The sequence below is a fragment of the Drosophila montana genome, unplaced genomic scaffold (genome assembly GCF_035044405.1).
Source record: "Drosophila montana isolate Dmon_TW-CO22-7 unplaced genomic scaffold, ASM3504440v1 contig_2081_1, whole genome shotgun sequence".
NCBI classification, from domain to species: Eukaryota; Metazoa; Arthropoda; class Insecta; order Diptera; family Drosophilidae; genus Drosophila; species Drosophila montana.
Window position 1 is genome coordinate 969,354 of NW_026996991.1, and position 27,134 is coordinate 996,487.

Sequence of the window (27,134 nt, forward strand, 5' to 3'; positions counted from 1 at the left end):
GTATTTGTACTTTAAAACGGCGACATGTCGAGTGTTAACAATGAGATTACAAACACGTCAAGCTAATGGCAACAAACGAGGCATGACTTAAGATGGCAAATCGTATTATACCCTGTAACCATTCCTAATTGAAAAAAAAATATGCTGTTTTTGAAGCTATCCAAATGTATATGACAGGCAAAAAGATGCATTTAGTAACTCACAAAGTACAAATATTTGATCTTTAAGATGATAACAAATTTGGAATACAGCTTGAGCTCTGTGCTTATTGGACACCTCGCCGAAAACTAAATCAAAAGCTTGGCTTTGCTTTGCTTTTGAATGTAATTCCCAAGTTCCGAAAATTGCACAACAAACGAACGATAATTATGGCAGTTATCTACGAATAAAGTTTGTGTAGTGTGGGAAAAGAAAAAGCACCAGCAGGACCAGCATGAATATAGGGTATATTTTGGCCAGGCACTCTTCAAAATCTAACTTGTCTTGCGTTTTTAATATATTTTGTATATCCCCCGTCATCACACTTGCATATACATAGATTATATATACTCCTGTGTCTATACAACTTCTTAGTTAATCATTAAACTAATTGAACTTTGGCCAATGTTTTGCTGATAAAAACACAGCTTTCCATATTTATCTATAACTTCACATAATGTCAACCTTCGGCATTGTGTATATAGTACGTCATATGTTGCGCATATCTACCTGGTATCTAAAAAGGTGCTTGTAACTTATGGCCACAAATTAAAGATACACGGGGGCAACAAATTAACAACCAATCAATTTAGACAATTACGTCAAATTGATAAATAGAAACAGACGACATTTTGTTTTTAATCACAAAATAACGAACTAAAAAAACGCCTTAAGCCAATTACAAATTCCGCTAAATGTTAATTAACGTTCAAAATTTTCCATAAGTCAATGAGCGACAATCTATCCCATGCGTTTAATTAAGTCACTAAAACTGAACTCGAAATAAATAAAACAGTTTTCAAAATGCGACGCACGTGAAAATTGCATTTCAATATGTACCTCAAAATTTTCCACTGGCCCACTGAATGGAACAAGCGACAACAACAATCGAGCGTTTCATATTTTATGGGCAGACAACAAAATCGAGTGCAATAGCAACAACAGCAACAACAACAATGTCCACTTGAAACAAGTTAATAACAAAACTCCATGATCTGACTTAAAGAGACGCCTCAAGGCGACGACAGCAACAACAGCAGCCACAACAAACACAGACACTAAGTAATTGCCATGTTTAAGTACTCTTAGCCGTCGTCCCGCTGGCTTGCAACGCAGGGAACCCAGCCAAGCAGCCGCGGCAGCAGAGCGCTCTTTAAGGCGCCTCACAAATTCTTAGCTTGCCATGTTCAATGCACTCCAATTTGACCAGGTTTACTCTTTCCGCCCGACACCCCCTACCAAATTGCAAGCGCTAATGTTGATCGTAATGAGCCTGATGAACATGCTGATAATGATGCTGCTGGCAGACACTGTGTCTCTTGCGTATACAGGGTGTTCAATAGAAGACCTTACTAGTTGACTGAAATGAGCAACGCTTCCTTAATTAGGGCAAACTATTATTATTATAAGTAACATATATAATAGCTTTGACAGAGCCTACGTCGTTACGTTAGCTAGGGATTCGAACCAGCTCTCAACGTTGCCAAGTTTCGATTTTCTTAATTTCTTTCTGCTAAAGCATGGCTTGGAATAAAACGACTGAATTTAATCTAGCGGTAAAACTAAATGAAGCCAAAATCAAATCAAACTGATTGGTTGCATCATTTAGACTGCATTTTACAATAATGAATACAAATAACTCGAGTAAACTGAGATTTCTTAGCTGCATTAGTTTATAAAAATAAACAAAAAATATTTGCCTTACAATTTTCAACCCAAAACGAAGTCGCATAAAACAAAGAAGTAAATTTAATATTCAACCAAATTCGTTTTAAATCTTGTTTTCTCGTTTGGTCATGAACAACGATATGTCCATAATTTATGCTCAAGAACACTTCAAATTTGGATTTTGAACTTCTTTTCAAGTTCGTTGCAACAATTTGTTGCTACGCTTAAATAAAATGTAAATAAACGAGCGGGTTTCACGCATTCACAGATCTTTAAAGCCAATGTAAATCATGGCTTATCAGTTCTAATTTCAATACTAATGTTTATCAGACTGCATTTTATCTTAATGAGCCTTAAGTAGCTACCGTTTTTTCGCTGCTGCTGCTGCGGCGGCGGGCGTTGCCACCCTGTGCGCGCAGCGACAACGCTGCGTATGAGCAATGCAATGCACAGGCAGACTTGCCTCGCTGTAAATGCCCAAAACTGAATGGTATAGAAAGCACGCACACAAACACACACACACACACACGCACACATACTAAGTGAGAGAGAGGCCGACTTCGCCCCAACTGCGTCACGGCGTCGTTTATTGTCCGCTGCGATAATTGCTCGCCCACTCTTGGCCCCGCTCCGCTAACACAACGGACAATCGCCCATGTGAGTGTGTGTTTGTGTGTGTGCTTTATAGCCGGCAACAGCGGCCGCAGCAGCAGCAACAAATTCGAGCAGCAACATTGGCTTAATATCAGTCACTAACTGATCGCCAGAGCGTTGACAACAACGCAAACGCAGCCGCCGCCGCAGCAGGACCCGCAACTTAGAAAAAACGCGCGCGACATTAAACGCTTAGCATTGCATTCAGTGACAAAATAAATAGTAACCGTTTAAATAATAGGCTTTGTGTAAATTAAAATTAGCTTGCGGCTAATTAAAGTCTAGTTTTGGTGTTTACAAAACGCGCGCGATTCATACGCGTTTTTCCACGCGTTTTTTCCATGCGATTTGTGCGGGCGTTAATTAACGCAAAGGTGCAAAAAAATTAGGAACTTTAAAAAAACAATCACAATTCGTGTCAATGTTAAGCACAAACAGTTTGTCAAAAGCATAAACAAATAACACGAGCATTGTGCAAATCATTTTGAATATAATTGTATTAGCAACAGTTGCGAAAAGGTAATTCAAATAAAGTCCGCTTAATGCAGATTTTCATAAAAGCCCTACGCAAAACTTAATGGCATTTTATATTTATGGCAACAAGCTGAAAAAATACAGCTGTAACGAGCGTGTGAACTAAGCATTATAAATAAATTTAATAAAAAGAAAATATGAATATAGCTGAACAAAGCTTAAATGAAAAACTTTTACCTGATTTATTTCTATTTTTTATGATGATAAATTTGGTAAAATATTTTTAAATGCAATAATTATTCACACTTTAAATGTCAGAAAATATTGCCCATTTTTTACAAATTTTGTTTATGAGTTTTAAATACAAATAAACTTATTATTTACCACCCAAATAGAGAGTGCAATAAACAAACCAAAACAAAAAAATGTAGCTCAAGTAAATAAAACTAGTTGAGTTGACAATATAATTTTCTAAATTATATATTTTTATCTATGATGCTATATTACTTTTTTATTATTTAATTATTTATGATGAATATGTCGCAGAAATGCAATCAGTAAGCACAAATTAAGTCCAGTCACGTTGTATCTAGACACAAATGAAAATTGCGCTCACATTTCGCATCTAATTGAATGTTTGGGACAATTTCATATAGAACTGAAAGTCAGTGGCCCCGATATCTGATAAGAGGCGACAACAACTTGATTTTGGTATCGTAAACGATTATTGACTTAGTTTTATCTGTCAGCTACTTAGCTTTTTTAATGGCATTCATAAATCCAAGCAATGTATGCGCTGTATTCTCGACGATCTTACATAATATCGGGGCAAGGCTTTGTAAATCGCAAGCGCTATTTCAATATGCAAGTTCAATATGACGAGGACGTCAGCTGCCTCATTAATTATGCGACGCATGCGTACACCTTTTTTTTGCATATCGAAAGTGAGCCCCTTTCATAAAGAGGGGGGTACCATTTTTGACACTGAGCTAAAATGAAAAGGCATTTAATGCCACTTGAGCATTGATGAATTGCTTTATTGACAGACAGTCCGTCGTGCTGGCAACAAGTTTCAGCCACAGATCCCAAGCACGTGAATCGCAGCGGCAGAAGCAGCAAAAAAACAAAAACAAAAACAAAAAACGAAACAAGAAATGAGAAACTGACGACAAAAAGGAGCCATGCTGGCTTTTTGCTTAATTTGGCTTTAATGCAATGCATTGACCCAAAACCCGCAACGCTACGACAGATCCTAATTGAAATTCAATTAACAATTAACATTTAACGGTAATACTTAAGCCCCCAGCAATTTAGCAAGGCGTTGCTCGAGATGGTCGTTTAAGTATAAAAAGTAAATGAGGAAAGTAAAAGAAGGTGCGGTTAAACGGCAGGTTTCTTCTGCACGGCGCTTATATAATGTAGCCAAGAGCAGCTGACGAACATGTTTAAAAGATGCTTCAAGAAATTTTACATCGACTCGAATGGCACAATATCCACAAGCCTGATTTACACTCTTGCCTAGTCGCAGTTTACATTATTCTTATTAAAATTGAAAATGGAAGAAAATAGCAAGTTTTCATTCTATCTAAAAGTTTGGGAATGCGAAACGTGTCTCGCGGCCAAATTAGTTTTAGTTTAAGAAATTTTGCAAATTAGTTCAAGGCTCTTTTTAAGCTCAACAATTTCCAAAAGATATGTATTCGGTTCCAATCTAAACTCAAAAGCTCAGACTTTGCAATTGCTTTGGCACACTGTACAAAAATATATTACATTTTGAGTTCTCGCTAATAAAACAAGTACGAATTCGTGACCGACTGGGGGATACCCTGTACCTTTTTATACCGGCAACCATTGCAGCTCACACGACGCGCTCCTTCGCCTTAGCATTTATAAAAATAAATAAAAAAACCAACAATTTAAATTCCCCCTTCGCTCGATAGCTATAAAATTAAATATACTTGATCTATATATACTATTCAAGAAGCTACATGTCGAATTTGGTGCTTAAAAACAGAATTTAAATATCAATTTTTATCAATTGCTTGGAAACGGAGCAAGTTATTGATTATCGGAAACAAACTCGCACTGAGGTCGACGCGTTCATACATACGGACAGACAGACAGTCATGGCTAGATCGACTGGGCTATTGATGCTGAACAAGAATATATATTCCTTATGGGGTCGGAGATGCTTCCTTCCTGCCTGTTACATACATTTGCACATACCCTTTTTACCTTTTTACCCTTTTTTTAGGGTATACAAATCTATGCTCACGCAATTCTTAAATGCCATTAGAAAATTCATTCATCTAAGTTCAATTTTTAGTTTTAAGTACTTGCCTTCTAGTTTATTTCAAAAGATACAAAACTATATAATAACAATTCAATTAAAATGGTTTTCAGATGCTATCAAAGCCAACTTAAACCAAGTTTAATTACAAAATTAAAAACAATTGTTTTAAGCCAATTTAAGTTGAATTATAAGATAAAGATAAAGATTATAAAGATTTAATTTAGATGTTATCAATAGATGCTGTTAAACCATTTCAAATTAAATTGTGATTATAATATGATTGTATCTGCGGAATTCAGACTTCTACAGACCTTTATTAAATGAATTATTGATCACGATCAGATATATCTTAGTAGCCTTTATATTCCTGATTCAAGATAGTTATATTTTCGGCTATAAGTATTTGTCTTTTAGTTCATTTCAAGAGATAAAAGCCTTGTTAATAATAATTAAACTAAAATTGTTTTATGGTGCATCTTAAGCCAATTTAAATTGAATTCTTATAATTAAGATCTGTATCTGCGGCTTAAGACTTCTTCAAATCATAAAGTAGAGACTAAATAAACCTCTCCTCAACAAAATACCTCAATATATTATTGAATTAACAGTTTCCCAAGCTGAAAAGATTCCACGAGCTGATTTTATGGCAAGTCAAATAATTAATTAGCGGAATCTTTTCACTTATATCTCTTGTTCCGTTCCGCTTATTAGTCAAGAGATCCGACGGTATCCTGGTACCTGATGTCATTGCCAGTTTAGCATAATCATAAAAATAAAACTAGTGACGCAGTTTGGGTAAATGTGTAATTAAATTATGGATGTCAGCGCGGCGAGGCGATGATTATAATGCCACGCCAATCAGGCGTTAATAAACATAAATAATAGATCTATATACGTGGACAGTGATATGACACCGAGAACTAATCAAGTGCCCGTTATGATTCATGATCCTATCAAACCCGTGATGTCGTAAAAATCCAAAACGACTCCGACAATCAGAATAATTATTAATAATAATCGGCGATTGCCCAGCGCCCAAATAAAATACAATGTCAACACCCCAACACCCGGCATGTCAAGATTGCAGTAAAAAGTACGGCCCATTTTAATCGGGCCGTAAAGTTTTATTAAGCCAATTTCCCCTGAACTGGGTAACTACCAGACACGGTTGGGACACTCTGGCCGGTAAGATATAGGATTATTGCCGGTGTCATAATTTTAAAGCGTGTCAATGTCGCACACACAGATAAATAAATGTTTAAATGTATAACTATATCAATATAACATATTATGTTTTATATATAATATATTTTGTTCCTAATTGCTTGGTACTTCAGCTGACTAATCTTATCGAGCTGCAATGATAAAATAATACTTGTACGATTTCTTCATTTCATTTCGTTTGCGAAATAGTTGGAGAAATATTACTTGAATACCCCAAATCCTTTAAATGAAATGTAATATCAAATAATACCCAGATCTTAGCGCACTTGATTAAATCTAAGTTCTTCCAGTTCGCCTTTGGGCCAGCTCGGGGGCGCTCCCGGCAGGCGCTTATCGCTGTTATCAGCTATCAGGTACAGCGTTATAATTGATTTTAAAGGTAGCTTTGAGTATTTATGACGAGCATTTCCAAACGATGTTTTTTTTTCTCTGAGTGCTTTATTAATTACCACTGCTTGGCATTTGCCTTTAGCCGTGTTATCATTGGACACTTGGATTTCAACACCTTCTCTGGGCCCAGTCCCACCATTGGCGTCGGCCGAACATTCAGTTGCTTTTGGCCCGAGGGCGCGTTCGGTTCTAATTCACAACTTGTTCGCGAATATCAGACGAATATTATAGCCAGAACGTAAGTTTACCCCGTTAAGACTCTTAAGCTCGTAACAAGCAGAAAGCAAGGGATTGAAGCAATAAGGCTTGTGAAAAAATAAAATGTTATTGATCATCTTTTAAATAAGAATTTGTAGTTCCTATCAGAACTTATTTAATTGTATGAATACAGTACATTCAAGAAAAAAAAAAATAATTATAATAATAATAAGCCTTTAACCAGGCAAAGTATGTTTACATATTAACATTACATTATTGATTATCTGTACCACGCAATTAAATGATAAACAGGAATTCGAAATAATTTGTCGTTTGAGAAAATAAATCTTAACGATTCCTATAAAATACTGCAATTGTACTTCGCACACTGAAGGTAAACAAAATTAGTTTAATCCAATCTGAAATCCCTTTCAATCAAACCAAATTTTATCACTTGATAATAAATTGTTTGCAAATCGTTTTATGCTTAAACTCGTTGAGAATTGCAGCGCATTTTACGATGAAAATTAACAAAACTAGCTGTAGTTCACTTTCTGTGTGTTACAAAGTAACGAAACATTTAACAAATCTTTATTCAGCTGGCTTGAGTTTCCAAACGATTAATTTTTTTTCAAACTCAAATAGTTTTGTTTGCAAAATATTTCGAAAATGTTTGCAAGCATTTTCATTTCAAGAAATTGTTTTTAAGTGAACAGATTTCACTTTTGAACCCTGACTAACTAGGACACTTTTTGGTTCTAGCCACGTGCTTCTTGAGTACATCTCGAATCTAATCAGTAACTAAATGTTCATGTTAGAAGTGTGGCTAACCCAATACAACTTAGTAACTAACATAGTCATGTAGCACTTGAGAAAAAGCCATAAATAATATTTACTAGCGATTAGTTGGCTAATCAAATTTACCTATTTCTCGAGTGGAATCGTTGGGCCTCGGCCTTCTTGAACTCTGAAGGGGCAAACCTGCATGGACGCTGGTCATGTGACCATGAGAAATATTACTATGCACTCTATATGGCCGACATTTTATGTGCCCAAATGGCTAGCTAATTGTTAATGTGCTAATTGCTAATGTGAATGCGTTTTATGAGGGTTCTATATCGGAATTACAAACACTTTGGCCGTAAACGTAGAATAAAATTTATGAATGCAGACCACCCGTCAACCAACTGGCCGGATGATAAACCTGCTGGACGGCCCAGCAAATCAGATAACGATCGTGTGTTTATTATTCGCATAGCTCTGCAAGAGGGACAACTGTCCCGCATTCTGTGTTATATTGTGGTAAAGCTTTTACTTGCAATTGGCAATGATAAGATATGACTGGCATGCGCCTGGCAAATCTTTCGAGTGGATTAGCCCTGGCCAGCTGAATCAAAGCCATTAAACATCAGGCCCAACAGCGTTCATCACATATGTCAAACGATTTCTAACACCCACAGATGACAGATAATAAGGCATATACGCCGGACACGGAACCCGCCGGATCGAATGAGGTACCGGGGTCTAGCTCACACCTGCCGGCAGCACCGCCCGCTTATAGCGCTGCGGTCGTCCCGCTGAATGACTTCAACTCCAAGTGAGTAGCAGCTGTTCCAGCATTTAAACAGCTTTATTACTCTCTCTCTCTCTCTCTCTCCTTCCCCCTTCTCTACACAGAGCCAACTTAACGGAGAAGGATCAGCTGTCGCAGGAGGAGGCCGCGTACAGTCCGTTCGATAATCGCGATCCCAATGGCGCCAGCGCTGGCGGCGCTCTGGCGCATCTGCTCAAGAGTTCATTGGGCACCGGAATTCTGGCCATGCCCATGGCCTTTTACAATGCTGGTCTGGTCTTTGGCGCCGTCATGACGCTTATCGTGGGCTTCCTCTGCACGCACTGTGTGCACATTTTGGTAAGTGACAGTGCTGCCCATTTGTGAGAAGAAAATAAAGCTAACTATATGCGAAGGTGGCTAAGAAAATGGCTTACCCTCCAAAAAATAGCTTTTGTGAGATTTCAAGAAAGGGAACCTTCAAGAGAAAAGAGATTTTGCGTAAACTATTGTCAATATATGTGAATACTACAATTTCTGTAGTCTACGTCAGAAACTTGAGTGACAGTATTGAAAAACGATACATAACGGCCAGTTAATTGGATAGATAAATATTAATAAATCTTTCAGTTTCATCAATTTCCTGTATTGTCTAGAATTATGTTGATTGATTTATTTTCTAAACGATTTTTGGGCTTGGCCCTTGCGTAAAAATGAATGCGGAAAAAACCACAGCAAATATACGAGCTCCTCGCACTTGAGAAAGTAAAACCCATTTAACGGGAAAAAGGCAATCGACCAAGAAATTTGTCAATCCAATTTTTAACACCTGCTGTTGCCATTGACGCACTTGTACGTCTCAGATTTTGATGCTGTACTTAACTAGTTCAAGGCCCGGCGATTGACAAAGGCCGCGAAGAGGGCGAAACAAAGTTGGTTCGCGTTTAAAACCGCGTGCAAAACGCCATGACGAAACGCCAAAACGACTGGGAATTATCATGTGTAGACAATCTGAAGTTTTTATGAATACGCTAGAGCCGTTTTTATAGTAGATGTCCTCAAAAAATACTATTTCCTAGAAATAAAAATTGCTATAAATGCCACACGCCTGATAAAAAAAACACGCACGAAATCGGCCTATAAATAATGCAAAATTCTTGGCTGAATCAGCACACAAATCCCGGGAAATATATTAAGCCACTCGAGTCGCAGATTTATAGCTTAAGATTCAATTTGGATTAACGAAAAAGTGCAAGTAACGATTGGACTCTAGCTACGTCCATGTAGATATGGATCTCTTATCTGGAGTAACGCATACGACTTGCTAGTGAGACTTACTTATTACGTACATACTTATGGGAATGTTGTTCCGCAATGCCAGACAATTGTCGATTGCTTAACTATAACAATCAATGCACGATAATCGTTACCATGGGTACTATAAAGTGCCTAGCTGTTTATAGAGTCCCCTGTAACCGAGTGCATTTCAAGAAAGACGTCAACAAGTCCGCAATTTCTAATCGGGCAAACAAATAACTCAAGGACTTTAAGGGAAATGCAATGTAAATAGTTTTGAGAGCTCTAACAAAGTAGCCAAGGGTTTTTCCAAGTCATGACATTGCTTTTTGAAAAATAGCCGATTAAAACTGACCTTGGATCATAGAAAAATAGCTTTGATTCAGTTCCATGTTTTTATATAAGAATAGAATTTAAAAGAATATAATAAAAACATTTGAATAAGACTTACCCTATACCCATTAAATTGAAAAATATTCCTGAACTTGTAATTTGATTTGTCATTTTCTTTTCCCGCACTTTTTAGGTAAAAACTTCTCACAACATTTGTCGGGATGCCAAAGTTCCGGCATTGGGTTTTTCGGAAACTGCTGAGAAGGTGTTTGAGTATGGACCGAAAGCGATACGACCCTATTCCAATTTTGCCAAGTAAGTGTGGGTTAGGGTCATTATCAAAAATCGAACTGCTACGCGCCACTCCCTTCTTTTGTTATCGAGCTGGTGAAATATTAATTGGAAATTTAATTAGAAATTTTGGCCAAATAATGAGATACTTGTTGAAGCTTATAATAGCATCAATATCCAATTATTCTAAATACTTATTATCTTACAAATGTATATAACCCAAGATAAGATAATTGGATTTGATATATGAAAAAGTTCTTAGCTTTGGAAAAGAATTGCAGAAATACCCTTTCATATATGTATATGCAATAATTTGTTTGACAAAAAAAACTGAATGGAATTATTTTCCGAGAACTTGTTTGCCTATATCACTCAACAACTTTCGATATGATTTATATAATTGACATATAATCTGTACAGTTGAATACACTTTCATTAATTACTTTCACACATCGTGACCAAATTTCAATAACGCCCCCCACAAAGTTTCTGATAACTCACTTAGAGTATAATTTTTATTTTCTGCTATCAGTTCGCTGAGGACTTAGGAGGTGTTTCGAATTAAATGCTGATAACTGATAACTGATCATTGCAGGCAATTTGTGGATGTTGGCCTGATGGCAACCTATTATGCGGCCGCCTGTGTCTATATGGTCTTCATAGCTACCTCCTTCCACGATGTCATCAACTATGATTTGGGCCTCAAATGGGATGTGAGAATCTATATTGCCATGACTGTGATACCCTGCCTGTTGATCGGTCAGATCAGGAACCTCAAATGGCTGGTGCCCTTCTCACTGATGGCGAACGTGTTCATTGTGGTCACCTTTGCCATAACCCTCTACTACATGTTCGATGAGACGCTGGACTATTCGGACAAGCCTCTGCTGGCGCCCGTAACGCACATACCCCTGTTCTTTGCCACCGTTATCTTTGCCATGGAGGGCATTGGTGTTGTCATGCCCGTGGAGAACTCGATGAAGAAGCCACAACAATTCCTCGGCTGTCCCGGCGTCCTCAATACAGCCATGATCACTGTGGTTCTGCTGTACACAGTCATTGGTTTCTTTGGCTATGTGAGTAGCTGAGCTCCAAAGTGGAGATGAACCAGTTGCTCATAGTTTTCGTTTTATATGTTTACAGGTGAGATTTGGTGACAAGGTCCGCGGCAGCATTACGTTAAATCTGCCCGATGGCGCCTGGCCGGCCGATACGGCCAAGCTTCTGATGGCAGTGGCCATTCTTTTTACCTATGGTCTGCAGTTCTATGTGTAAGTAGAATATGCTCCACTGAGAATCATTTTTTTTTATTTCGGCCTCCTTCTCCTCTTGCAGGCCCAATGAGGTGCTGTGGCGCAAGATCCAGCACAAGTTTAATCCGGAACGGCACAACATGGTGCAGATTCTGCTGCGCACTGGCATCATTCTGGTCAGCGGCGGCATTGCAGCAGGCATTCCCAATCTGGAGCCGTTCATTAGTTTGGTGGGCGCCGTATTCTTCTCGCTGCTGGGCATCTTTGTGCCTAGCTTTGTGGAGACTGTATATCTGTGGCCTGATCGTCTGGGCTCCTGCAAGTGGAAGCTGATCAAGAATGTTCTGCTGGGCATTTTCTCTCTGCTGGCGCTTGTCGCCGGCGCCGCAGCCTCCATTGATGAGATGATAAATCCCAAAGAGGAAAATTAAAAATTGTCCATATTTGATATGCCTCGACACTTAACTAGTATTAAATGAGATGCAGGTGCTCCAATTGGAGAGCGAGTGAGTAGTTCTAAGTGCAGCAGCCCCACACACAAACAGACACACATTTTGATCCACACCCAGACACAACTCCCAAAAAGAAAGACATGTTGAACATGACTGAGCAGCTGCCGCTGGACTGCATTGAAAAGATGATATTAATTCTTAAGCCCTAGCACCGATTCTGCACATATATGTTTGTCTTATGTGTGCCTAGTAAGTACCTGTATCTATACAAATACACACATATATATATGTTTTTGTATTTAAACTAAGAATTTATAATCTTACACACTTAGCTAAAAAGCCTTCTTTTGTACGCGTTAAATACAATAAAAATGTTAAAAGTTTTATAATTATGTAAACAATTGTAAATAGCTTTCTATACTTTTGGACTTTATCTGCACTTTCTAGAACAATTACCATTTATTTCTATTTCCACAGGGCTTTACTTTTCGATAAACGCTTTTTATAGCATATTTTTTGGGGCTTTGTTAAAAGAATAGATTGTGCTTATATTTTAACACTGTAAAGCAAAAGAAAACTTCACCGATTGTTGCTATCGGACCTTTATGATATAGAAGTTTAATTAATGTACCATAAAAACTGAGATAAGTTTATAGAAACAGACAGAAGGCTATTTCGAATCGATTGCTAAGACTAAAAAGGCTCCATTGTGGCCCATTTTTGTAAATCCATTTTTAATAGGTATACGGAATTAAACTTAGAACTTGTTAATAATGATTAAGTAAATTTGTGCATTTTAAATGAAAAAGAATGGGACGAATCAAGGTTCAAATCTAGATCTGGGTTCAAGAATATGGAAAATTTAGTTCATGAGCCACATCCAGAGGCGGTTAAAATTGTGAGCAGAACAAGTGTACATTTTTGTGTGGGTGGGATTTGGCAATGGGTATAAGCTATGCATACCATAATTTCGTGTTTTTAATTTTTGCAATATCGTCAGCATCAAAAGAGAAACTATTGCAACAAATTCCTTTGCTCCTTTTTGATCATTGACTTGTTCATTTTTCACAAATCCTCTTTCGCTCCGAGCACATTAAGACGACTTAACAAAAGGCCAAAACGTGTTGCGATCACTTACAAAGGATTAAGAATATAAAATAAGTTAAGGGAAAATTGAATATGAAAGGGATTTTGAGCATTCTCTAATGGTATACAAAGTATTAAGACCTCTTAGCTAGAATTAACATTTAAACCATTGTTTTTATAGAGCCATTACAAATGCTCAATCTGATCTGCACAACATTTTTATATCAATCCATTCTTTATAGGAATTCAAAATAAAATACAAATGTAGTTTCGGTCTGTAGCAATATTTTCCATACACGTAAAGTACAAATAATTGGAAACTTATAACGAAATACAATTAAGTGGAATAGAATACAGCGGCGCGCATATATAAGTATAGTAATTATTAAGTATGTAATAAAATTAATCAATTTGTGTTTGTGTGAAAACTGGATGAACTAAGAAACTACAAACGTGAGTGCATTTATGTGGGCGTGTTTACTACAAACTAATGCTGTGCGGAGCTGAATCTCATTTGAATCGTTTTTGTTTAATTATTGTTATTATCATTATAGTTATTATATTATCAACTGAATCTTCAACCGTGACGTCATATTAGATGCATTTACTTCTTCTTCTTTTTAGCATTGGAGCTGGTTGCAACCACCTCGTTTTTGCGCTTCTGATTCGCCTTCGGCTGCTGTGGCGGCGCTGGTGTGTTTGTGCTGCTGCTGCCCGGTGTTTTGGGCGTTTTCTTTTTCTTCTCGGCACGCTCCTTCTCCTCCAGCTCAAGATTCTCGCGCTCAATAAGCGTAATCAGCGTATTACAGCGTCGTTGCAGCTCCAGCGCAGTGCGAGATTTAATAAACCAGTCAAACCGAAATTGGGGTGAGGCTCTGTAAGCCGCAACGAAAATAACATTAGACATATATATCCAAGGATAAGGCATGACTGGTTACCTTATGGCCGCACGCAGCTCCTCGTAAACGTTCTCCTTGTCAAAGCCCAGCTTGTGCAGCATGCAGACCAAAAACCGATCCTCAATTTCTGTGTAGTTTTTGCCCTTGTTGTTGCCATACTGCAATCGCAGCTGATGGAACGGCGCGCGATATCGAGACATCTGCAAAAGACACAAATATTCATTAAAAAAAAATATTTAAAGTTAAAACTCCAATCCAAAAGTTAAACGCACCTTCTGATCGAGGGCCTTTTTTATCGACAGACGTCGTTGAATTTTGCCCTCGCCGCGCTCAATTTGTCCCATAATACGCTCAATATCCTGCAGCTCGGTGCAGCGCTCCCAGAACACCGCATTGTACTCGATGACCTCTTCGGGCGTCTTGCCCTCCACATCCTTGGCAATGTTCTCGATGTCGTCACGACCGTATTTCTCGTTCGCCTTGATGAACTGGTTAAAGTCACGCTTTGTCCAGGCTGTGAAGCCCTGCGAAAGCAGATTCTCCTTCTCCTGAATCTCTTCTTCGGTGAGCGGCTCAGCCTCGTCAATTTTGCGCTGCTCCTCGCGCTGCACTTTGGTAGCCTCCGAGCCAAGCTCCGTGTTTTTGGGCACCTTATAGCCAACAGTCTTTCGGAAATAATAGATTTCCTGGTCTAGCAGCTCAAACAGACGCGGTGGAAAGAATTGAAAGTCTTGTACAATCGGCTGCTTGGGCGGGCGTGGTGCCTTAGGCGCCTTTGGCTCAGAGACCCGCAATGCCTCCCGGAAATAGGCGTCCACAGCATAGTTTGCCTTTCGCTCACGCTTGGGCGGCTCAATCCAGTTGCCTAACGCGTTCAGCTTTTGTTTCTCGCGCCAATCCTCGCCCTCAAACTGATACACGGAGGACGTGCCCGCCTCGCCGTTTGTGTCCATGGTAAAGGTGCGCAACGAGCTCTCACCTAAGCTATCTAGTTGAGCCTTCTGTTCTGCTGTTTTGGCCTCCCCGCGCTCCAGTATGACATCGATATCTTCGTCAGTGATGTCCGTCTCCTTGGAGCTGAATACCTGGTTGGCACCAAAGCGAATGATGTTCAGCATCTCGTCCTTATTGAGCTGGGCACGATTATCCACGAGACGACCGCCTTGGATAACCATTTTGTCCAGTCGCAGCTTAACCTCGGCTCGCTCCACAATCTTCTCTTCAACGGTGCTCTCGGTAATCAGGCGGAACACACGCACTTGTTTCTTCTGGCCAATACGATGTGCACGATCCATGGCCTGCAGATCCATCTGCGGATTCCAGTCCGAATCATAGATGATGACCACATCAGCGGTGGCCAAATTGATGCCCAAGCCGCCAGCACGAGTTGACAACATAAATATAAATTTAGTGCTGTTTTCCATGTTGAACTCCTGGATCTGTCGATTACGATCCTCGTGCGGCGTCTGGCCATCCAAGCGACAATAATTATAGTTACGCCAGTGGCAATAATCCTCCAAAATATCCAACATGCGTGTCATCTGCGAGAAGATCAGCACACGCGAGCCTTGCTCTTGCAGTTTTGGCAGCAACTTGTCCAGGATGGCCATTTTACCAGAGTTATAGACCAGATGTGTGTCCGTAGTGTATGGTGGTCCCGGCTCGGCGCCATCGAACAAATACGGATGATTGGTGCATTTGCGAAGCTGCATCAAGATGTTCTGAAGTCGCATTTTCTCCACTTTGCCAGCACCGTTAACGATGTCAATGTCCTTCAGTAGCACCTTGGTATACCAGTCTCGCTGCATTTTCGACAGACCAACAAAAATTTTCATTTCCTTCTTGGGCTTTAAGCGCTTCTCCACCTCTGCCTTTAGACGACGCAACAGGAAAGGCTTCAGCACAGCGTGCAGGCGAGTGACCAGAGCATCATCACCCAGGCAGGTATTTGTGTTGAACCACTCATCGAAATCCTCCGAGGAATTAAACACATCCGGCAAGAGGAAATTGAGCAGCGCCCACAACTCATGCAAATTGTTTTGCAGTGGGGTGCCCGTAATAAGCAGACGATTGGCGGTTTTAAACTCGCGCAGAATTTCTGAGAGTTTCGACTTTTCATTCTTGATCCGATGCGCCTCATCAATAACCATGTAGCGCCAATTGAACTTCTTAAATACAGACTTCTCGCGTATGCACATCTCGTAGGAGGTAACGCAAACATCCCAATCGCCCGGCAGGAGCACATCGCGTATGAAGGTGTTTCTTGTGTCCTGGTCACCAATTAGACAGACGGCGTGCAGCGATGGGCACCACTTTTTAAACTCATTTACCCAATTCTGTAGCGTCGACTTGGGCACGATCACAATATGCGGTCCGGCTTGGTTTCTATGGAGTGCCGTAATGCTAAATAGAATGTAATTCATTCATTATATCATAAGTACTCACTTGAAATGCTTGAGATAGCCAAGCAGCGAGATGGTCTGCAGCGTTTTGCCCAGACCCATTTCATCGGCCAGGATGCCGTTGATGCCATTCTCGTAGAGCGATATCATCCAGTTTAGACCACGTACCTGGTAGTCACGCATTTCGCCGCCTTTGATATATGCGGGCGAGGCATCGAAACGAAATAATTCCTTGGTTGCCGAATCCTCGGCGAGCAACTCCTCGTCCTCCTCTTGCTCTGTTTTGCGGTGTCGATGGCTGTGCCAAACAAGTTAACATTAACTTAAGGGGATCAAAAGAAAAACTTCTGAATCACTTACTCGGCCACATCCTTTTCCTTGTCTTTGTCCTTGATCTTCTTGGGTCGGCCCTTGGGCTTGGTGGGACTTTTTGCACTGTTTGTCATGAAATGGGTAAAAATCTCCGTTTGCTTCAGCAGATAATCGAAGCGTCTGCTGCGATCAACCTCGATTTTATTGTCAAACTCAGCCTCCTTTTCGCCCGAAGAGCTCGTTGCCGCCTCCGAGGTGGTCTCATTCTGCCGGAACGTACATGGAAAATTATTAACAAACATTTGCACGAAGCGGCATGCGGCGTCTACTTTTGGCATGGAAAATTTTGCAAACTCTGGCTTTGTTATTTTCACTTACCGAGTTCTCCTCGTTGGTTTCCACTGTGGCGGCATCTGTTTTCGACATATTAACAATGTCTCTCGTTTAATTTCTATAAAATTATAAATTATTGAGTTTTCCAAATTATTTTGGACAAGCGAGAGCGTTGCGCGTCTGTATGTGTGAGCAGCAGCGGGAAAAAGTGGCGTTTTGCGGGGTTGCGTTGAAGACGATTCATCGATAGTTTACCAATGTCGCAAAAGTCATCGGTAACCAGGGCTGCTCGTTTTAGTTTTTTTACAACACCGAGATAAATGTAAGCAGGTTTTCGCGCCAATCTTGTCAACTATTTTTTATTTTGTTGATACATTTGATCTTATTTTGTGAACTTAATAGTAATGCATATTTAATTGTATTTGGTTAAGAAAATAAAAAAATCAAATTTCTCTTTGACAACATATAAATAACGTATGGTTTCACTAGTGGAGAGTTGTATGAATGTAAATAAATTAATGGTAAATGGCCTCTGATAACTTGGGTGGATTCAAAGCCCTTCTGATTTTAGCTTGTATTATTTGAAGTCATCTCATCATAATTGATACCCTTACGCTGACGCTTGGGCGGCTCAATCCAATGGTCCATTTGATTACTCCTTCGCTTCGCGCGCCAATCCTCGCCCTCAAACTGATATACGGAGGAGGAGCCTGCCTCGCCGCTTGTGTCCATGGTGAAGGTGCGTAATGAGCTCTCGCCCAGCTTATCTAGTCTGGCCTTTTGCTCGGCTGTTTTGGCTTCTCCACGCTCAAGTATGACATCTATGTCCTCGTCCATGTTGTTCATGTCCTTGTTGTTAAATATATCCTTTGCACCAAAACGGATGATATTCAAAATTTCATCCTTGCCGGGCTGGGGGCGATTTTCAAGCACACGACCGGCTTGGATAACCATTCTATCCAAACGTAGCTTGACTTCTGCACGCTCCACAATCTTCTCGTCGACGGTGTTCTCCGTCACTAGACGGAACACACGCACCTGTTTTTTCTGGCCAATACGATGTGCACGATCCATGGCCTGTAGATCCATCTGCGGATTCCAGTCCGAGTCATAGATGATGACCACATCGGCGGTGGCCAAATTGATGCCCAAGCCGCCCGCTCGAGTTGACAAGAGAAATATAAATTTAGTGCTTTTCTCCATGTTGTATTCCTGAATCATTTGATTACGGTCCTCGTGCGGCGTCTTGCCATCCAAGCGGCAATAATTATAGTTACGCCAGGCGCAATAATCCTCTAGAATGTCCATCATGCGCGTCATCTGAGAAAAGATCAACACACGCGAGCCCTGCTCCTGCAGCTTTGGCAGCAACTTGTCCAAAATTATCATTTTGCCAGAGTTGTTTACCAAATGCGCGTCCGTCGTGTAGGGCGGTCCTGGCTCGGCACCATCAAACAAATAGGGATGATTGGTGCATTTACGCAGATGAATCAAGATGTTCTGAAGTCGCATTTTCTCTACTTTGCCAGCATTGTTAACGACGTCAATGTCCTTGAGCAAAAGCTTAGTATACCACTCGCGTTGCAATTTTGACATACCCACGAAGATCTTGGTCTCTTTCTTGGGTTTCAAACTCTTCTCCACCTCCGACTTCAGGCGACGCAATAGAAAAGGCTTCAGCACAGCGTGCAGACGTGAGACCAGCGTCTCATCGCCCAAACAGGAGTTTGTGTTAAACCACTCATCGAAATCCTCCGAGGAGTTAAACACATCTGGCAACAGGAAATTGAGCAGCGCCCACAGCTCATGCAAATTGTTCTGCAAAGGGGTGCCCGTAAGGAGTAACCGATTGGCCGAGTGGAACTCGCGTATAATCTCCGCGAGCTTTGTTTTTTCGTTCTTAATACGATGAGCCTCATCCATGACCAGGTACTGCCAGTGGAAGCTTTTTAGGGCGCTTTTCTCACGCAAGCACATCTCGTAGGAGGTGATGCACACATCCCATTTACCAGACACCAGCACGTTGCGTTTAAAGGTCTTGCGATTTTGCACCTCGCCAATGAGACAAACCGCGTTGAGTGAAGGGCACCAATGCTTAAACTCGTTCATCCAATTCTGCAAAGTCGACTTTGGCACGACAACCAAGTGCGGTCCAGATTGGTTTCTGCAAACAAGGATTGCATTAAAACATGGATACCTTTTAAACGCTTGTTTTATCACTCACTTAAAATGCTTGAGGTAACCAAGCAGCGAGACGGTCTGCAGCGTCTTTCCCAGACCCATTTCATCAGCCAGGATGCCGTTGATACCGTTCTCGTAGAGCGATATCATCCAGTTTAGGCCACGTATCTGATAATCACGCATTACGCCGTTTTTAATAAAAGCGGGCGAAGCATCAAAATGTACGAGATTGTTGTTATTCGAATCCTCGCCAAACAGCTCCTCCTCCGCCCCATGAGCCTGATCCTTTACCGACGCACGGCGTCGCTGTCTGTGCAATAGGAAATTGCTTAGTTATTTGGGTTGTATTGAAAGGGTTTGCTTCACCTACTCTGCCTTCCCATTCACCCTGCCCTTCGGCCTTCCCTTCCTGGCATTCCCCTTGCCAACGGTGGGGCTCTCTGCGTTTGGATTCGTATTCGACATGAAATGTGCAAAGATCTCCGTTTGCTTAAGCAGACAATCGAAGCGCCTGTTGCGTGCGACTTCAATATTTTTTAAAAAGGCTGCCTTAGCTTGTTTTAATTTTGAAGGCTCCGCTGAGTTCTCGATCTAATGCGCATTAGAAACACAAAAAAAGACAACGGGATTTAATCAAAAAAAAAAAACGGGATCACTTCTGTTTTCTTTAGTAGCAGTTTACCACATTTTCTTTGTTTTCCTCCATTGCATTGACATCTGTTTTTGACATATTTTTATCCGTTCAACAACTATTATTTATTTAGTTTATATATTTAATTAATACATTAAGCGAGTCGCTCAAAACGCGTCTTAATACAGCGGGAAAAAGCGGCGATTGCCAAACTTCATCGAAGATAGATATCGATATGAATACTCATTATCACAAAATAAGAGCGTTGCCAGCCTTTGCTGCTTTTAGGGAATAGGTTTCCGATTTATTTTATTTTTAAAATTTTTTTTAAACTTTCACTATCTTTGATTTTTTATTTATTACAATGTATGTTTATAATTTGTTCTACTCCAATATTGTCTACAATAATTTTATAATAGACCAAGCTACATTGCCCATAATATAATATAGCCTTTTTTCTTATTTCTTTATTCAGTAAATGTTTTACTTTTTCGTTTCTTATTATTATGGAATAGTTTGTAGTAAACTCATGTCTACGTAGTTTTGAATTAACCGATCTAATAAACTTTGAACTGTGGGGATAATGACATCTGCATAATTAAACAACTTGGGACGGTAAAGGGTATTAATAAGCAGTGACAATAAAAGACAAAATCATTTTTAAGAATGTTCGATAACCACTGCCGTTTTCTTTAAACTTTATAAAGCCGGATTTTACAGCAAAAAAAAATTATGTGAAATTTACAACACCAGAAGAATTTTTATAATGAGGTACATCGATTAACCACGCATTGAACAACACTAGCTGTGATGTAAACAACATACTTTGCGCCAATTCTTTAATATTTTTTGGTAACGAATTTTAAAACTAATCTGTGTTTTTTTTACATAAATGGGTAATATAATTTATACAAATTAATGGTTTCGAGTATGTTTATGATTAATGCTAAGCATGTATTTTCTACAAAATATATTTACAATAGTTGACATAATAAAAAACCAAATTTTTCACGAGAATGTACCTAGCGAAAGTTACAGTATTAATGCAAACCCCTAACGCTCTTTTAAAGATCAATGACATGAATATATGATGCATTGTTGTGTTGAGCATGATAATGCTCTTACTCCGTTCTACTCAACACACACGGAATGAAATGCAGCAAATTGTTGTGATTTTGGAATACATATATATATATATATACATATACATATATGGGTATATATTTGGCCGCTTGCCACAGCGTCCAGTTTCACGTGTCGTCTATACAGAACCATTGCAGATATCGCCAAACAATGTTCCAGTACAGACTCAGTTCCTCACGGAAAACAGTTGCGCAATTTTGCTCGCATGACACTTGCAGAATTCATAGCCTATTTTTGCTGTTCTCTTGAGCGCCTCCGATGTGCTGCCGCTACTATGGTTTGTGGTCGCAACGGCCACGTCGCCGAATTGAGAGGCAGCTGTTGAGCTTTGTGAGGTTGTTGTCACCGTCGTCAGCTGATCTTGCGGAAACATGCGACACAGCACGTAGTTAAAGCCATTCGACGCTTTGTGGCCGTTGACTTTGAACCGCTCAATGCCGAAGGCGCGTATGGCGCGCGAAAAGCCAAATACTTGAGAGCTGATGTATGCACGCCGCACGGCCAGAGTGCGTCCGTCTTTTTGTTCGCTGTAGACAACAATTTCATCCACTTTCTGGAAGGCATGTGTGTATGCATAAAGATATTTGTCGCACCTTGTGTCACCCTGTGATATCAAAGTCCACTCACCATTATCTTCTTCATACCTAGATTGCGGGTAAATGTTGTAAAAGTCTTCTTAACTGGATCCAGCACTGAGTCCTCAACAATCTTGACCGGCAAATTGTTGTAGAACCGTGCGCCCCACTTGGGCACCGGATTCGTTTTGGATAGCAAACGGCGTGAATACAATTTGCCATCGCGCACTTCACGCTTGATGGTGTCTTCGGTAAGAACATGAGTGCTGCACAAAATGGAATGGTAAGGTCAACTAATGGATTGTTGTTAATAGGAGAAAACAGCACACCTGGACGGATTCGGATAACGGTTCCAATAAGCAGAAACGACATGCTTCCAGCTGTAGTCGAACACCGTCTCCGTGCGGCAAGTGGACGCAGTGACTACCATGACGACACAATACTGTTTGCTCAAAAAATTTTAGGAGCTCTGCCAAAATGAAAGTGAAAATCACCGCATGCGCTTGCGTCCCTGAACTAAGAGAATAGACAGAATAGAAACATATGAGCCGCAGACAAATCAATACCTGAACATTGATGGCTATAAATAGAGCCGGGACGGTTCTCGAACGTACCTGCGATACGACTGTTGCAAAGCTCCAAGATTGTGTGCACTTTGCAATGCTTGTTTGTAGATGTGTCCGTAGCCCTATCGTTTCCCCCGAGGCCTACTCGTCCAGACTGAGAATTTTGATTTCTCTTGGCGTTGTGTAACTGCGTCACACACAGGGTGCCTCTCCCCGCCAACCAGATCTGTGTATGCCGATTGAAGCGCTTTTTTGAATTGCCAATTGCCACAGTGGCTGTGTTTCGGTTATAACTAGAGCTTTATGCTATTTGTTTTTGATTTCCTACTAATTTTGCTTAAAAAAATTCCAATAATTAAGCCAATTAAACAAGCGACTAGCAGAGCTAACCGGAAACAGCTGAGTAGCTGCGTGAACAGTGCTGCATAGTACCACTAACCAAAGAACATATGTTCTTTGAACATATTTATCGATGTATTGTGTAAGCTCATCGATACTAGTGTCAACATATTTTTGCTTTGGCACATCTCTGGCTCTTTCGTACAGACTATTCCAGCGTAGACGCAGCTCAGCGCACGGCACAAAATATTTTAAACGCGAATTGATCATAAACTAAACGCATTTAAAATGGCATTCGGTGATGTTAAGACCCCACAAGGCCTCAAGGAGTTGAACAACTTCCTGGCCGACAACAGCTACATCAGCGGGTAAGCATATCTAGCATGTGCCTGCCAACTGTGAGGTTATGCACGGCAAACACGTCGGCATAAAAATGTTCGCTACTTACTATATATATATATTTATGATATTCTTTTCTGTGCAGTTACACCCCCTCGAAGGCCGATTTGTCCGTGTTTGATGCCCTGGGCAAGGCACCAGCTGGCGACTTCGCACATGTTGCTCGCTGGTACCGTCACATTGCCTCCTTCGAGGCAGGTGAGCGTTCCGCTTGGACCGGTGCTCCGCTACCACAACTGGCCGGCGCCAAGCCCACAGTGGCTGCTCCTGCCAAGCCAGCTGCCGATGATGACGATGACGTGGATCTATTCGGCTCCGATGAGGAGGATGATGCTGAGGCCGAGCGTATCAAGGCAGAACGTGTTGCTGCCTATGCTGCGAAGAAATCAAAGAAACCCGCGCTGATTGCCAAATCGTCTGTGCTGCTCGACGTGAAGCCATGGGATGATGAGACCGACATGAAGGAGATGGAGCGTTTTGTGCGCACCATCGAAATGGACGGTCTGCTGTGGGGCGCATCCAAACTGGTGCCCGTTGGCTATGGCATCAACAAACTGCAGATTATGTGCGTCATTGAAGACGAGAAGGTCTCCATTGATCTGCTGCAGGAGAAGATTGAGGAGTTCGAGGACTTTGTGCAGTCCGTCGATATTGCTGCCTTCAACAAGATCTAGGCGTTATGCTCGATACTCTTAAATACAGCATTCAAAATAAAACACTAAGCAAAGCTATATGAAGCAACTCGTATGTCTATCTCTTTCACACATGAAGCTTCTACAGCGCCGAACAAAATTGTTGCCAATTGAACTCGACCACTTTTTGAAGAGGCAGTTGGCAACACTGCTGACCAAGTTCGTGATCAAAGTTATTCCTTTTGAGCAAAAGCTTTTGCGCCTCAACAAAAGAGTGCAGCGCGCTCGCAACTCAGCTCAGTTACTCGCGGCACGGCCCAGCGTTCGATTCAACAGCAAAATACGAAAGCTTTACTTTACTTGGAATTTTAATAAATTAATATTTACAATGGCTGCCAATAAATTGTGCTGCACTTTGACTATAGGTGCTATCCTGTATCTGGGCTTTGCGGCTCTGATACAAGCGCAGGGTAAGTGAAACCTACCAAATGGGACACAATTGTTGACCAACTGGGCGACAAAATGCGTTTGTCAAAACATGTTTGTCAATATGATTTCAAATGCAAAACGGAAATACCTGCATGTGCATTTTATTAATATTAATAAGCGGTGATTTGATTAGAAGATTCATACAGTTTTCTTAGCGACTGTAGCCCAACAGCTTGTTGCTTTCTTACCAATAATTATAATAAGTAAATGCATTACAGATTATATAATTACTTATCAGCGATCAATTGAATAATCAACGTACTCTTTGCACCGTTATTACAGATAAGATCCTGGATGAAGTGTGCCTGGGCTGCATCTGCGAGGCCATCAGCGGGTGTAGTCAGGAACGTTACTGCGCCGATGGCGTCTGTGGCCCGTTTCGTATCACCTGGGCATACTGGGCGGATGGCGGCAAGCTGACCCTGAACAACGAAAGTCCCCTGTCGGAGGAGGGTAAATATAAACCAGAAATATACTATTTGATCGCCTCGTTTAACTCCATCCCCATCCCTCCCCAAGCCTTTGCCAACTGCGTCAGCGATCCCTATTGCGCGGCGAACACCATCCAAAACTACATGAGGAAGTTTGGACAGGACTGCAATGGCGATGGCGTCGTCGATTGCTACGATTATGCATCCATACATAAGCTTGGTGGTTTTGGCTGCAACGGAGAACTGACCCAACAATATAAGACCTCACTGGATGTGTGTCTCAAGGCACACTCGAACATTGATGTGCGCATATTGTAATAATTGAATTTAAAGCGAGGTCCAATATAGATAATGCAATAATAGCTGACAAAATGAGTCCCTGATGAGGCACAACTGGATGCCGACACGTGAAAAATCAAAAACTAATTTGCCGGATACAGATATTTAGTATTCTGTATAAATATTCACATAACTGATTCGTGGGACTCTGATGAGCATATTGTATTCTTCCCGTTAAAACAAGTTTATTTCATATGGTAAAAATTCAGAAAAAATTAAAAGTATATTATGTAGGTCTTGCAGTTATTTTAATATGAATACCAAAAGTTATTCCTTCATAAAAATTCGGCTATGTGGGCTGGCCGATCTTTTTAAAATTTTCACTTATTGTGTAATCTCTCATGCTTCAAATCATTTAGCAAAAGCTTTTTAATTTGACTTGTTTGGCCCACTGTGCGCTGCCTAAGTTTGCGATCAAAGTTATTCCTTTTGAGCAAAAGCTTTTGGGCCTCAGCAAAAGATGCAGCGTGCTCGCAACTCAACTCAGTTACTCGCGGGACGTCCATCCGTTCGATTTAACAGCAAAATACGGAAGCTTTGCGCATTTGCTTGGAATTTTAATAAATAAAGATTTGTCGGGCAATACAAGACGCACATTAACAATGGCTGCCAATAAATTGTGCTACACTTTGACTACAGGTGTTATCCTGTGCCTGGGCTTTGCGGCTCTAATTCAAGGACAGGGTAAGCGAAACCAACCAAATGGGGTACAATTATTGAACCATTGGACAACAAAATGCCTCCAAACATGTTGAAAATGATTTCAAATGCAAAAGGGAAATACCTGCATATCCATTTTATTAATATTTTATAGCAGTCATTTGATTAGAAGATACATATATTTTTCTTAACGACTGTAGTTCAATAGCTCGTTGCGTTGTTTTCAAACGGTTCATTAATTGTAATTAGTAAATGCATTACAGATCATATAATTGCTTATCAGCGTTCAACTAAATAATCAACGAACTGTTGGCACCCTTTTTACAGATAAGCTGCTGAATGAAGTGTGCCTGGGTTGCCTGTGCGACGCTGTCAGCGGCTGTAATCAGACACGTTACTGCGGCGACGGCGCCTGTGGCCTGTTTCACATCACCAGGGCCTACTGGGCGGATGGTGGCAGCCTGACCCTGAACAACGACAGTCCCCAGGCGGAGGAGGGTAAACAACTAACACAAATATATTACTCGCTAGTCTCGTTAAACTCCTGTTCTCTCCCCCATCTCGCATCCCTCTCCCTTAGCCTTTGTAAATTGCGTGAGTGATCCCTATTGCGCGGCGAACACCATCCAGAACTACATGAGGAAGTTTGGACAGGACTGCAATGGCGATGACGTCGTCGATTGCTACGATTATGCGGCCATACACAGGCTGGGTGGTTTTGGCTGCAAGGGCGAACTGACCCAACAATATAAGAACTCACTGGATGAGTGTCTCAAGGCACACTCGAACATTAATGTGCGCATATTGCATTAAGCTTTATTTTCATTATTTATATGCAGCTGTGAGCTGAAATTTGCATCTTGAATCGTTCGAATTGTGCAGAAACCTTATAAGAAGAAGCTTTATATAAATGTATATATATAAAGCCCATACTAAAATAAAAACTAAAATATGGTTTAATTTAAGTTTGCAAATGCGCTCTAAGCACCGGCTGACTGACAAACAAAGCTATATTAACTCAGCCTTTGATACAAATTTTTTAACTTTGAAATAGGCGCCCATTCTTGTTTTGTTGCCTCAAGCTAATCAATGTTCCAAAAAGCTTATTAAAGGTTATGTTAAAGCTTATTAAAGCTTCTGTGAAAGCTCGTTAAAGCTTATGTAAAAGATTACAGACGTATGAGTATATGCAAATCCGTGAGCTGCTAAGCCCAACATAATATATTTGAGAAAGTGCATTAAAATACTTTTTAAAATTTTTTAAACTCGACTAAATTTGTTTATGCAGATACATTATAATATTTTTTAAAATTTTGTACATTACACTGTTTATTTTTTGTATTTTACATCTAGTAGACGTTAAATACACTTACAGCCTGACCTTAATCCTTAATTCACAATAGGAAATGCATAAATGTGCCGTATTCAGATATGTAGTATT

At 40.5% G+C, this 27,134-nt stretch overlaps 7 protein-coding genes across 10 annotated transcripts; 4 read left to right on the top strand and 3 right to left on the bottom strand.

Moving 5' to 3' along the window:
• Positions 1-2,871: 2,871 nt before the first annotated feature.
• LOC135426661 (proton-coupled amino acid transporter-like protein pathetic) lies at positions 2,872-12,684 on the top strand. Of its 2 annotated transcripts, none has more exons than XM_064679891.1 (7): positions 2,872-3,039; positions 8,560-8,696; positions 8,777-9,011; positions 10,474-10,595; positions 11,167-11,647; positions 11,715-11,842; positions 11,907-12,684. In XM_064679891.1, the coding sequence occupies exons 2-7, from the start codon at positions 8,560-8,562 to the stop codon at positions 12,253-12,255; spliced, it is 1,452 nt and encodes a 483-aa protein (XP_064535961.1). In that variant the 5' UTR covers positions 2,872-3,039; the 3' UTR covers positions 12,256-12,684. The 2 variants fall into 2 exon arrangements, with proteins under 2 accessions (XP_064535961.1, XP_064535960.1); XM_064679890.1 differs by lacking the exon at positions 2,872-3,039 and adding an exon at positions 6,988-7,139.
• A 946-nt stretch (positions 12,685-13,630) lies between these two features.
• Positions 13,631-17,514, bottom strand: Iswi (Imitation SWI). Its single transcript, XM_064679886.1, has 6 exons — positions 17,354-17,514; positions 17,024-17,241; positions 16,707-16,961; positions 14,534-16,646; positions 14,301-14,461; positions 13,631-14,237 (listed from the first exon to the last, which is right to left on the bottom strand). Exons 1-6 carry the CDS (start codon positions 17,399-17,401, stop codon positions 13,967-13,969), a joined length of 3,066 nt encoding a protein of 1,021 aa, XP_064535956.1. The 5' UTR covers positions 17,402-17,514; the 3' UTR covers positions 13,631-13,966.
• A 137-nt stretch (positions 17,515-17,651) lies between these two features.
• LOC135426659 (chromatin-remodeling complex ATPase chain Iswi-like) lies at positions 17,652-20,332 on the bottom strand. 2 transcript variants are annotated; one of them, XM_064679887.1, is made up of 4 exons: positions 20,172-20,332; positions 19,860-20,080; positions 19,533-19,799; positions 17,652-19,472 (listed from the first exon to the last, which is right to left on the bottom strand). In XM_064679887.1, exons 1-4 carry the CDS (start codon positions 20,217-20,219, stop codon positions 17,876-17,878), a joined length of 2,133 nt encoding a protein of 710 aa, XP_064535957.1. In that variant the 5' UTR covers positions 20,220-20,332; the 3' UTR covers positions 17,652-17,875. The 2 variants fall into 2 exon arrangements, with proteins under 2 accessions (XP_064535957.1, XP_064535958.1); XM_064679888.1 differs by having other exon boundaries at positions 20,175-20,316.
• A 430-nt stretch (positions 20,333-20,762) lies between these two features.
• On the bottom strand, positions 20,763-22,807 carry prel (preli-like). Of its 2 annotated transcripts, none has more exons than XM_064679895.1 (4): positions 22,453-22,807; positions 22,168-22,349; positions 21,891-22,104; positions 20,763-21,816 (listed from the first exon to the last, which is right to left on the bottom strand). In XM_064679895.1, the coding sequence occupies exons 2-4, from the start codon at positions 22,266-22,268 to the stop codon at positions 21,430-21,432; spliced, it is 702 nt and encodes a 233-aa protein (XP_064535965.1). In that variant the 5' UTR covers positions 22,269-22,349; positions 22,453-22,807; the 3' UTR covers positions 20,763-21,429. The 2 variants fall into 2 exon arrangements, with proteins under 2 accessions (XP_064535965.1, XP_064535963.1); XM_064679893.1 differs by having other exon boundaries at positions 22,168-22,354; positions 22,453-22,806.
• Positions 22,808-22,933: 126 nt separating this feature from the next.
• eEF1beta (elongation factor 1-beta) lies at positions 22,934-23,883 on the top strand. Its single transcript, XM_064679896.1, has 2 exons — positions 22,934-23,111; positions 23,228-23,883. The coding sequence occupies exons 1-2, from the start codon at positions 23,032-23,034 to the stop codon at positions 23,814-23,816; spliced, it is 669 nt and encodes a 222-aa protein (XP_064535966.1). The 5' UTR covers positions 22,934-23,031; the 3' UTR covers positions 23,817-23,883.
• A 194-nt stretch (positions 23,884-24,077) lies between these two features.
• On the top strand, positions 24,078-25,266 carry LOC135426663 (lysozyme-like). The gene is made up of 3 exons (XM_064679892.1): positions 24,078-24,244; positions 24,546-24,716; positions 24,783-25,266. Exons 1-3 carry the CDS (start codon positions 24,163-24,165, stop codon positions 25,010-25,012), a joined length of 483 nt encoding a protein of 160 aa, XP_064535962.1. The 5' UTR covers positions 24,078-24,162; the 3' UTR covers positions 25,013-25,266.
• A 248-nt stretch (positions 25,267-25,514) lies between these two features.
• Positions 25,515-26,658, top strand: LOC135426667 (lysozyme-like). Its single transcript, XM_064679898.1, has 3 exons — positions 25,515-25,717; positions 26,021-26,191; positions 26,274-26,658. Exons 1-3 carry the CDS (start codon positions 25,636-25,638, stop codon positions 26,504-26,506), a joined length of 486 nt encoding a protein of 161 aa, XP_064535968.1. The 5' UTR covers positions 25,515-25,635; the 3' UTR covers positions 26,507-26,658.
• Positions 26,659-27,134: the final 476 nt, after the last annotated feature.

Coding starts and splice junctions, on each gene's coding strand:
- LOC135426661 (XM_064679891.1), top strand. CDS start 8,560: ATGACAGATAATAAGGCATATACGCCGGACACGGAACCCGCCGGATCG. Junction 8,697..8,776: donor CTGAATGACTTCAACTCCAA/GTGAGTAGCAGC, acceptor TTCTCTACACAG/AGCCAACTTAACGGAGAAGG. Junction 9,012..10,473: donor CGCACTGTGTGCACATTTTG/GTAAGTGACAGT, acceptor CGCACTTTTTAG/GTAAAAACTTCTCACAACAT.
- Iswi (XM_064679886.1), bottom strand. CDS start 17,401: ATGTCGAAAACAGATGCCGCCACAGTGGAAACCAACGAGGAGAACTCG. Junction 16,647..16,706: donor GGCTATCTCAAGCATTTCAA/GTGAGTACTTAT, acceptor GGCACTCCATAG/AAACCAAGCCGGACCGCATA. Junction 14,238..14,300: donor GAGCTGCGTGCGGCCATAAG/GTAACCAGTCAT, acceptor TGCGGCTTACAG/AGCCTCACCCCAATTTCGGT.
- LOC135426659 (XM_064679887.1), bottom strand. CDS start 20,219: ATGTCAAAAACAGATGTCAATGCAATGGAGGAAAACAAAGAAAATGTG. Junction 19,800..19,859: donor AGGGTGAATGGGAAGGCAGA/GTAGGTGAAGCA, acceptor CCTATTGCACAG/ACAGCGACGCCGTGCGTCGG. Junction 19,473..19,532: donor GGTTACCTCAAGCATTTTAA/GTGAGTGATAAA, acceptor CCTTGTTTGCAG/AAACCAATCTGGACCGCACT.
- prel (XM_064679895.1), bottom strand. CDS start 22,268: ATGGTAGTCACTGCGTCCACTTGCCGCACGGAGACGGTGTTCGACTAC. Junction 22,105..22,167: donor CGTTATCCGAATCCGTCCAG/GTGTGCTGTTTT, acceptor CATTTTGTGCAG/CACTCATGTTCTTACCGAAG. Junction 21,817..21,890: donor TAGGTATGAAGAAGATAATG/GTGAGTGGACTT, acceptor CATGCCTTCCAG/AAAGTGGATGAAATTGTTGT.
- eEF1beta (XM_064679896.1), top strand. CDS start 23,032: ATGGCATTCGGTGATGTTAAGACCCCACAAGGCCTCAAGGAGTTGAAC. Junction 23,112..23,227: donor GACAACAGCTACATCAGCGG/GTAAGCATATCT, acceptor TTTTCTGTGCAG/TTACACCCCCTCGAAGGCCG.
- LOC135426663 (XM_064679892.1), top strand. CDS start 24,163: ATGGCTGCCAATAAATTGTGCTGCACTTTGACTATAGGTGCTATCCTG. Junction 24,245..24,545: donor GGCTCTGATACAAGCGCAGG/GTAAGTGAAACC, acceptor CCGTTATTACAG/ATAAGATCCTGGATGAAGTG. Junction 24,717..24,782: donor AAGTCCCCTGTCGGAGGAGG/GTAAATATAAAC, acceptor TCCCTCCCCAAG/CCTTTGCCAACTGCGTCAGC.
- LOC135426667 (XM_064679898.1), top strand. CDS start 25,636: ATGGCTGCCAATAAATTGTGCTACACTTTGACTACAGGTGTTATCCTG. Junction 25,718..26,020: donor GGCTCTAATTCAAGGACAGG/GTAAGCGAAACC, acceptor CCCTTTTTACAG/ATAAGCTGCTGAATGAAGTG. Junction 26,192..26,273: donor CAGTCCCCAGGCGGAGGAGG/GTAAACAACTAA, acceptor CCTCTCCCTTAG/CCTTTGTAAATTGCGTGAGT.